Source organism: Selaginella moellendorffii, unplaced genomic scaffold (assembly GCF_000143415.4).
Source record: "Selaginella moellendorffii unplaced genomic scaffold, v1.0 SELMOscaffold_101, whole genome shotgun sequence".
Lineage (NCBI taxonomy): Eukaryota > Viridiplantae > Streptophyta > Lycopodiopsida > Selaginellales > Selaginellaceae > Selaginella > Selaginella moellendorffii.
The window spans coordinates 420072-430508 of NW_003314362.1; the positions used below are offsets into that span (position 1 = coordinate 420072).

Below are 10437 nucleotides of genomic sequence, written 5' to 3' on the forward strand. Positions count from 1 at the left end.
GTTTATCCAATCAACCTAATGTTTGATCCCTTTGACAGAGTGCCAACTCCGACATCCAGGTGACGGCGTCCTTGAATTGGACCCCCTGGAAGAGCGGCAGACGCCTTGGGAGCCTTCCACAAGATGGAAGATTGAGATGTTTTCTCGTGGAACATTGCGACGGCGGCATTTGCCCGATGCGAGAAGCGGTGGCACTCATGCTTCTTCATTCAACGCCTCAGATCCACGCGGTATTCGTCGCCGCTGGCCTAAGATAATGAGCTCGCATTTGCCCACTGGTCTCCCACGAGGTTCTGCCAGCCAGCTCCTGCAAGCTTTCGCCCAGGATCTTGGGAAGCTGAAAGCTGAGGCACACAAGCAAGTACCGCAGAATCTCCATCGCCACAGTGCTGCTCAACGTCTACGGCAAGCTCACGCCACGATCAGCAGCCGCACTTTCCATACATTTCCATGACGAGATTAGCGAGGCCGCTGGAGACGATTTCCTCCCAGAGATCTGTGCTCACCGACCGCATCCTTGACAAGGCGTCCGCTCCTCATTCCTGCAAATCGGAAGGATAACTTACACACAAGCAATCGAGATTTATTCTTTCCTTTGCGTGATCTTATGCGTGAAAGACTTTCCCTTCGAAACTCCTGTGCAATGGAGCAAGCACCAAAGGTGTGTTAGAGGGAAACCAAAATCAACGTTTTCTGGTGATCTTCTCATTCCAGGTATCTCGCAGAGCAGCTCTTCCAAGGGCCCGTCTTTGTATGCGACTATCAAAACGCGTTTCATAGCGATGATGGCCAGATGGCGGCATGCTAGTGCGCGAGGCGGGAAAAGGCTCCCTCCCACAAGCTCGCCGACCTGGAAGAAAAACACGACTTTCAAGAGCTCTGGCTTTGATTCTCCTGGGGAGCCAGATGCAAAGGTATGGGGATTTGAGAGTTTCGTAAGACCTCCGGGCCACTGAAATGGTGTGCTTGATTCTTGCAGGCTCGTATGTAGAAGAACTACATACGAGTGGTACTGGATTGGCGACGATGGGATCGTGAAGCACTCTGGATTCGGGCTGGGATTTGAGAGGATGAGTAGAGAACATCGGGGATGTGATATTTCCTGGAAAGGCCAATCAATGGATCACAACGTTGACAAGAGTATATGCTGATAAGTCACCGTCACGAAAGCTGTCACAGGAATATTCTTTAGGAGATTTTCCTCATGGTATTAATCGAAAAAGTTTATCGCCTCCACAAGGCTCTGAACACTCATGGCCTTTACTTTGGCCAAGGCGTTGGCGTCAGCAGCCAAGGAATTACTGTTGAGTTTAGCGGTGAAGCTGGTGATGGTTATGGTGGCTTCCCAGGTGGTGATCTTCCCCGCCTTCTTTGTCATGGTGGCGTCCGCCCAATACATATTTAACTCCGGGTTTGTGGCTGGCGACCTGAAGGAGAAGAGCGTGTACAGCGCCCGAACACTAGTGTTGTCCTCGACGTGCGCAAACGTAGGGACGTGCAGCAGCGCCTTTTGCAAAGTCTTGGTAATCTGGTTAGCGGTCTCAGTGTCGTGGGTGCGCTGCAGGTAGTCGCTGACGTCTTTCCAGATCGTGTCGCAGCTGCCAGACATGTCCTCGCTGGCCGCTGCCGTGAGGTAAACATACTGCGGGAATGTGGTGACAAGCACTGTCAGAAACTGCTGGAAATGCTTGGCCTGTTGGCTGGCCTCGGCGGGATCGGTGATGAGCTTTGGAGAGTAGTGGGCGAGTTGCATTCCAACAGCCGTAAAAGTTGCCAAGGCGTGGACATGGAACTTTGGTAGCTTGTAAACCTCGGCATTTGCTCCAGGAAGAGGCGGGGCGTTCACAGCAATAGCTACAGGAATGTAGACATCTACATCAGTGGCCACATGAGCGTCAACATGCAGGAATCGTGCTCGAGAGACCGCCTTGGAGTTGGAGCTCACGTTCCTGAACACCTCTAAAGCGTGATTGAACTCATTGTTATTCATCAGCAATGGCAGCGCCATGAATATAAAAGCGGGATAAAGAGCAGAGTGATCTAGAGACAACGAGAAAGGAGCGGATGTTCAGATGGGTAGTCATTCCAGCTTTATATACCACCAAGAGCTTGAGCATGCAAAAAACGATGTCAATTGCAATGAATGATCAAGGACATGGGGCCATCTTGAAGTTCCAAGGAATGACAGTGAAATATCACTTTCTTAATAGAATGCTATACTTTTTGAGATTGCAAGATCATAGCTAGAACTATACATCAGCCTACGTACCCTTGCAAAAAAAACATATCATAAATCATCAAGGACATGGCCCCAATATGGAATGACTGTGAAATATCACTTTTTTGACAGTTATGCTATAGCAATGTTGAGATTGCAAGATCATAGCTGGTCCAGCATGACATTTTTTTGTTTTGCAAGGGTACGTATGTCGTCAAGAGCTGGAATGACCCATTGCAATTGACAAGTAAGTATATACCCTTGCAAAAAAAAAATGTCATGAATGATAAGGGACATGGTTTATATATAGGGCTTTAATTTCGACAACCTACTTGACAAAAGAGCCTTTAGTGGCTATTTTATCTCTATTTATCCCCCAAGGTTTTAATGATCCATGATGACAGTATATTTAAATATTATCTTATGATCACATGCGCTACATTAAAGATTGACAATGTAATATACAGCATGCTATACTTGTTGAGATTGCAAGGTCATAGCTACCAACCTATATACCCTTGCAAAAAACATTGTTATAAATTATCAAGGACATGTGGGCCCCAATCTTGAAACGAACAAGCGAGCAAACCTTATGCCAACCTCCCAACCCTTAAGGCGTTACAGCCTTATATCCCACAAGCCATAGAATATTTTAAAAATAATCCTATGGTTTCATGTCAAATCTTGCTTGGCATAACCAATACACCCTTAGCCCTCACAGAAATCATTAATTATGGCATTAGACCAGACAAGGGCTAGAAATGTACACCATCCAGCATGACATTTTTTTTTTTGCAAAGGCTTTTTGCAAGGGTATGCACGTCCTCAAGAACTGGATGCAATTGACAAGTATGTACATACCCTAGCAAAATAAAAATAAAAATAAAAAATTGTGAATGGTCAAGGACATGGGTGGTCCCCAATTTTGACAACCTCAAGAGGTCAAATTCAGCTTCATTGTTGAGATTGCAAGATCATAGCTACCAACCTACATACCCTTGCAAAAAACATTGTCATAAATTATTAAGGACATGGGCGTAGAGCTGCTACAAGTGGGCCCCAATCTCACTTATAGGAAATGATGGTGAAACATCACTTTCTTATCACTTTAGGGTGTCCTGACAAATATTAATGGTTGCCTCTGGCATAATTAATTATTTCTAAATCATTAATTATGGCATCTAGGTCCAGACAAGGGCTAGAACTGTTGGTCCATCTTTTTATTTTTTGCAAGGGTACGTACGTCGTCAATAGCTGGAATGACCGCTCTGCCCTTGACGAGTACATGCAAAACAAATGTGTCATGAATGATCAAGGACATGAGCTTAAAGAATGACGGTGCATGCTATAAGCATGCCTAGAGTATACCAATGCAATTTTGTTTTCAGTCTCTGCAAATGGACTCACTTTTATTATGCAGCACAGATCTGGCTGTTGATAATGTCACATGTTCAAAGTTGACATACTACCAAATTCTGAGCTCCAGCTATAAAGATCCCAGTGATCCATCACGGTTAACACCAAGGCCTGTTATTTGATCTCCTTTCACGTCCAGCAATTGTGTGTTCAGTCTTTCTTTCCCCTCTCAAACCTTATTCTCACAAGTGTGCTTCTGCAGGTAGATCTTGAACAATTCCCTCTTTGCAGGAGAGCAACTCTTCTATTGACTTTCTTCTCTTTCTCAGTCAAGCTCGAGCAGGCCACAAGAGCAGAACAATGGGAAGCCTACCACAGCTTCTCAGTGAGGACGAGGCTCGACACAACCTACAGGTTTTCACTAAGTCTGCCATGATTTCAAAAGCTCGCAGCTACATCCGCTCATCTCAACCCCTGTCAGTAGTGATAGAAGTACCGACAAATAATGACATTGTTGCACCTGGGGCCGAAGTTGTGAATGGTCCTGATGACACTGCGTCGTCACAGCTGGAGTTCTACAGAAACCCCAAGTACCACACTGACGTCCTTGCCACCTTTATTGCCACAGCGATGTCTATTGCTAAATATGTTCCACTACTGACGGAGCTTACAGACCAGGCCAACAAACAATCGGAGGATTTTGCCAAATTCCTCCAGATCCTGGTGTCCACTTTCCCGCAGTATGTTAAGTTTGCAGGAGCAAGCAGCATCGCCATCGAGAACAAGTCAAGTTATAATCAGTTACTGTCAACGGTGCATGACTTCATACAGGAGACTGCTATTGACCCGTCTAAAGCTGGTGCGGGCGTGATCCAAATGATCAAGAATGCAACCCATGCCATGGATTCTACAGTAGAAGGCAGCTACAGGCGTTCACTCTATACTTCATATTCTTTCCAGGGCCGTGCTCGCAATCCCCAAACGACAATGTACTGGAGTAGTGTCAACTTGGAGAGGAACCGCAGCGGCAAGACTACGTGTGTGTCTGCTGAGCTGAAGATCGTCCGCTTTACCGTTGAGGTCATCAGTAATTCCGTGATTGCTGATGCTCATATCCTGGCAGAGGCAAAGGGCCGGGCAGCCCAGGAGATTGCGGATATCATAAATGGACATATAAATCCGTCCAAGGACAATCATTAGAGAGCTCTGTTGGGGCCGTAAGCCAAATGATAATGAATGGAAATTTGCTCTAAGTATATAGGTATATGGGAAGTATGTAAAAGGAAAATTGGTAATAAAAAAGTCCATAAATATTATTAGATGCAGTGATTAAAAAATTAATTAAGAGATCCATAAATATTTAAGTTACAAAGGTGTGAGTGGGTGACCACTCCAAGGTGGATTATAGTTTCAACACAAGCTTTATCATAGTGGATACTCTACAAGGTTGTTGCACAGTTTGTTGAAGCAGGACAATATTGCTTCCCTCTGCTCTTCTTGGCATAAAAACTTTTTGGACCAATATTCAGTTTATTTAGCATTTTACCAGGAAACTTTACATGTAATTTTCTCTCCCTTATTAAATTTGCCATCGTGAAATAATAGGTAAAGCATTAAATTAGTGGCTACCAGATTATTTGGGTATGATATGTTGTTTCTCAAACTCATCCATAGTAAACACATGTGGTTTTTTATTTGCAACGCAAGACTCTTCAAGTTAATTCCACCACTGAAGACTCGTATCTCGCAAAACCATTGGAATAACCACTAAAGCCTTTGCATCTAGAGCTCTTTAGGCAGCCAAAAACTTCTTCACATCAGCTAGTCAAGCTAAACATTTATCCACACCACCATCACTGAAAAAATTACAATCATAAGTCAATCCACTAAGGAAGGCTTCCTTAAAGCACCACCACCACTAGCCTTGAGTACCTCAACACACTCTACCATTGTAACCATCATGCCATGCATCTCCTTTCGCAACTCATGCACAACATCATGGATAGTCCAAACCCCCATAGCTTTGTCAGCTCCACCACTGACACCACTTTTGTCATTAGAACTCCAACATTCCTCTTGGTTGGCCATTGCAACCAACTCCTCTAATACCATTGCACTAAATAGCAAAAATAAAGAGGCCTAGCCCTAGTCAAAGATACACTTCCTCTTTAGATTATTCACCACCCAACCACCTTCAAGCTATCTCAAAAGCTTGACCGCACTGCCACCGCCATTGTGAGCTTTTAGGGTAAGATAAATCCCCTATAGCCTTGAGCTTACCTTTGACTCACGTTGACCATGTGGTCAAAATTGGTACATAACAACCTTCCTTTCAGATTCCGAGGTGGAGAGTGAGGTGCATATGCCATGACCCTTAGGCAATAGTGTTTCTTCCCAAGGTCCCAAAGTGTGCAACACACCTAAAGACTTGGGACGTTAAAGTGGTCTATGAACAAGTTTTGTGGAACCTTGGGAAGTTAGGATCCTAGAGGCTTGGAATGCTTGGTTTGCTTGTGCATGAGAGGCTTCAATACCAAATTGTAAACCATAAATTTTTTCAAGCAAATTATTGACTCATTTCTATCCTTAATTCTAGCAAAGAATAAAAGCAGATCACTTAGTGATAGCTATGCCAGAGCAAAACCCTTCCCAGGAACTTAGGACTTAAAGTTCAACTACATTTCCCATCAATCCACCACCTTCACTTTAGCTATAGATAAGATCCCTTTGCCAAGGTCCACTTCTAGGTACCACTGTCTACTGGATCCTTACTCGCTTAGCTAGTTATTACATACATACAAGAGTGTTAGCCATTTCTCAGTAATTTCCTCAATTGCTCTCCCAAACCCATACTATAGTGGAGGACAAGCCTCTTATGGAACAAGAACCGATGGAGGAACCTATGGATGAGGTTTTGGTGCTGGAGGAGGATCCTAGTGAGGAGACCTCTAGGCAAGAATTGAGTGGTGAGGCTCCTTCCTCCATTGGTATCAAAGGGAGGTTGGTTGTGATGGCTGACCAATAGAAATGCTAGAATCCTAATGACGAAGGTGGTCACAATAGTGGAACTAATGAAGCTACAGAGGTTTGGATTACCCATGATGTTTTGTATAAGCTGCAAGCCCTCAACAAAAATTAGCAAGAGATGCAAGAGAAGATGCATGGCATAATGACTATGATGGGAGAGTGTGTTGAGATACTCAAGGTTGGTGGTGGTGGTGCTTCAAGGAAGTCTTCTTTGGTGGATGTAGCACATGTGGTTTTCACCCTTTATCCTATACTATAGGATAATTATGAAGTGGACCCTAAACCCTTTATATGCTACATATCATATACCACATGTCTAAGGATAGTGGAGTAGAATTTGAGTTTCAAGTGGGCCACTAAATGAAAGAATGGAGCCAAACTTCCAAAGTTACAACCAAGGAACGAAAAAACTGAAACACGGTGCAACTCTTGAGTGTTCAACCTAAAAAGTAAAGGGACAAGAGTACGGAGCAATATAAGAACAGTCCTAAAGCATCTAATATTCCAATGCTAGGACCAACATACAAAACGAAGCTAAACAGAGTCTAGCGCTATTTTAGCATACTGATGGCCTAACACGAGGATATGGGTACCATGGTATGAAACTTGGGCTTAGACCCAAGCCAAATGCAGAACAAAGACATGCATGCAAATAGGAGTTAAAATATACTTCACGTTGGTCAGCCACACTTAATCTACCCACTATCCTTATTATACATTTGGAACCCCCCCGTTGAGGAATGCACACTTTGGGCTTTCACCCCTAGTCTCTTTTAATACCAAGAGTTAGTCTTTGGAATAAGTTTGAAATATACTAAATATGGAATGGTGCTAAATTACAAATTTGGATATAGAACTAACACCATTGTGTTTAGGACAATCTTTACATTTTATAAATATGCCAAATTAACAAATCTAGACACTTTCCATAAATAGCAAATGGGACCGAAATGAAACTAACATAAGAGGCATAATAACGAGGGTGTTTAGTAAACATAGTAAATTATTATTTAACAAATATTGAGGGACCAAACTCAATATAGGGTGTTATTTTTTTATTAAACAAGTATATAACTCGATGATGTGAGTTTAATATTTAGGTCTTGTGAAGGCAAGTTAAAGTTGCTCTACGACTAATAATTTTGTGTAAACTTCATTAAGGACTATTAACACTTCCTTTACTCGATGATAATTTAGTAATGATGGGCTTATTTTACCAAATAGTGTTGCAAAGGATTGTGTTATGGGTTTATATGGTTTTTCCATGTTAGCGTATCAACTCTATCTCTGTCAATATCATTTGGTTGCATTTATTTTGTGATGTTGGATTACATTAAGTTTTAAATGTGGTGAATCCTTCCTTGATATCTGTTATTTGTAGGTAAGTATTGTTGAAAAATTAGTCTCAAATACTGAGTAAGGTATCTTTGACTTTGGTTAGCTTGGTTGCTAAAGGATTTAAAGTAGTGATTCATTCTTGCTTTCTTTTAGTTTTATTCTGATATTGATAGCATTGAAGTGATGCTTTATCATTGACATTGTTGATGTTGAGATTCACAAGATTGATATTGAGTTTCGCTAGTTTTAATGTAAATAGTATTAATGATTTAGTTATAGCTTTGTGTTATTGGCATTCATATATTTGCGAGCTAGTAACTATATTATCATTCAAACAAACTGAGTAGCAAGTTGAGTTAATTGTATTCTAGATAACATTGTTTAGTAGGGGTTGAGATTTGGCTTTTCCTTGAAAAGTGATTTATGGACTATACTAGTTTTACGAGAGGAAAAGTTAGTGATCGATATTAAAGTTGGTTTTTTGTTAGATTTGAGTTGAGAATAAATCGATCATCGATAATTCTTTTTGTGTTTGTTATAAAGTGAGCTACATTTTATAGAATATAGATTCATGGAAGATTGGTTTGGTAATGACTTATTTAGCATAACTTTATTATGCTTATATTTTAGATTGATGCAAACATGCTTTTCATTAGCTTTGGCATCATAAATTTAGCTTTTTGACGTGTTGAGGAAGATATTGTGGGTTGTACCGTGATTTTTTCTTTAACATTGACATTAGTTCATGCAAGATTTGTGACCATGATTAAGTGAGACTTGGCTATAGATTTCTTCGAACTTTTAATTCTTTAAGTTTTATGTTCATTATTCCATTTGTTAAAAGTTTTTGGGGAAGGCATTTTGGCTTATTATCTTCAATATTAAAGCTAGTATTTTGCATCTAGCAATCATTAGTGATGATTGACTATCATTCAAGCTAATTAATTATCCTTGACAAAGTTTTGCTTAATTGTTGTTAATATAGAATGATTTGTCCTTTTTCGGGATAGTGGATTGACCGGGACTTGTGACCATGATGTTGTTACTTGTTTGTGATCTGCTAGAGGTTTACATCCAAATAAGGAAATGATCGTATTATTGTTCTTTCAAGTTTTTCAGACAGCTGATACATTTTCTTTCCTTGACTTCCTCATCTATACTGACGTTGATATTGTTGTTGTTATTACTTTTGTTCTTGCCTATTTGATTATACATCTTTGGAGAGTTCCTCAAAGACCTGAACATGGTCAGCATCAATCTCCCGAAAATCCTCAAAGACAGCCTAATCTCCAATGGTAGGATACAGATCAAATCCTGAATTCTGTTGACAGCATTAGCATCCAAAGACAACATTAGCATCAACTACCCCTTCTGCCTGAGGTAGACACAACACATTCTGAAAAGTGGCAAACACAAAAAGTAGAAACACCAAAGCAGCCTGGCTTAAATGCATTAGTGTTTAAATGCAGTAATTCATACATTAATATATCAAGAGAGTGATTACGATTGATGATCTTGCTGTGGTCTATGTATGGCCCCGCTACAGATTTGCAAGACCCTAGCCAAAGAAAAAGCAAAGGAATTACATGGCTGCTAAAACCACTTCATCTATAGATGCTGTTGAGCTTGGTGTGCTGGAACACCTCAAATTCCTTCCAGGAGTCAATTAAGTCACACAACGTTCGTATCTTCCCCTGAATTTCATCGTCCATCCTGTGATACCAATCACCCTAAACCAACACCAGAAACATCAAGATGTTGCCACCTTTGAAATGTATCCTCCTGCCCAGAGTTGGTCCCAAGAGCATCGACGACATGGAAAACACTCGTTTAGCTTTTGCAAGATTGTCTTGATTGCAAAGTGTATTGGCAAGGAGACAAGGTTTCTTTGAGGGATTGAGTCAAAAACATATTTCACCGCACTGGGCATTTGCTCGGAGCATTCCAGTCCACCCCATAACATCGTGCTGTGGCAGTCTCTCATATATGCCTCTCGCAAGATTAGTGCAGCCATGCTGCGCAAAAGAGTTGACAGGTGTTGCCCATGACACGGAATCTCTCTGCGTCATCCTCGCAAAGAACTTTTGTGCTTGCATCCGCAGCGATCATAGAGTTCCGTAGAACTGGATTGCTCAGTATTTTTGTGTGTGAGAATCATGATCTCGTTCCATCCTGACAACAGCTTCTTTGCTTCGAGAATCACATTCCACGACACAGAGTCTCTCAGGCATGTTTTCAAATTGGTTTCTAGCCTCGCTAATCATTCCAGCTTTCGCAAATAGCATTCATGCAAACTACGTGCCACTCTGGAATTCGATAAAAAACAAGCCTCGCTACGTGAATTTGCCGGCTTTGGGCATTTGCTGAAAGAAGCGCATTCATTCTTCCCGGGCATGGACTCCAAGACGCGCTTGGCCTCGTGAAGCTGCTGGTTGTGAATGTAGGCCTGGAGTGTCGATTTCCCGCTGGGATTCCTGCGGTCCAGTGTCGATCGACAG

At 41.8% G+C, this 10437-nt stretch overlaps 2 protein-coding genes across 4 annotated transcripts in view; one reads left to right on the forward strand and one right to left on the reverse strand.

Annotated features, from left to right (window-relative positions):
- Positions 1-4895, forward strand: part of LOC9629334 — a 27368-nt gene extending 22473 nt beyond the window's left edge. Inside the window, exons 1-2 of one of the 3 annotated variants that reach the window (XM_024663561.1) lie at positions 3733-3778; positions 3837-4895. In XM_024663561.1, the coding sequence (XP_024519329.1) occupies positions 3935-4774 (840 nt within the window). In that variant the 5' untranslated portion in view covers positions 3733-3778; positions 3837-3934 and the 3' untranslated portion in view covers positions 4775-4895. Of the gene's footprint in view, positions 1-3732; positions 3779-3836 lie in introns of those variants that run through there. The other 2 variants (XM_002989768.2, XM_024663562.1) reach the window with 2 other exon arrangements.
- On the reverse strand, positions 568-2065 carry LOC9629333. Its single transcript, XM_024663565.1, has 2 exons — positions 943-2065; positions 568-850 (listed from the first exon to the last, which is right to left on the reverse strand). The coding sequence occupies exon 1, from the start codon at positions 2006-2008 to the stop codon at positions 1211-1213; it is 798 nt and encodes a 265-aa protein (XP_024519333.1). The 5' UTR covers positions 2009-2065; the 3' UTR covers positions 568-850; positions 943-1210.
- Positions 4896-10437: the final 5542 nt, after the last annotated feature.

Excerpts from the sequence above, each read along its gene's own strand:
- LOC9629333 (XM_024663565.1), bottom strand. The coding sequence starts at position 2,008 with ATGGCGCTGCCATTGCTGATGAATAACAATGAGTTCAATCACGCTTTA.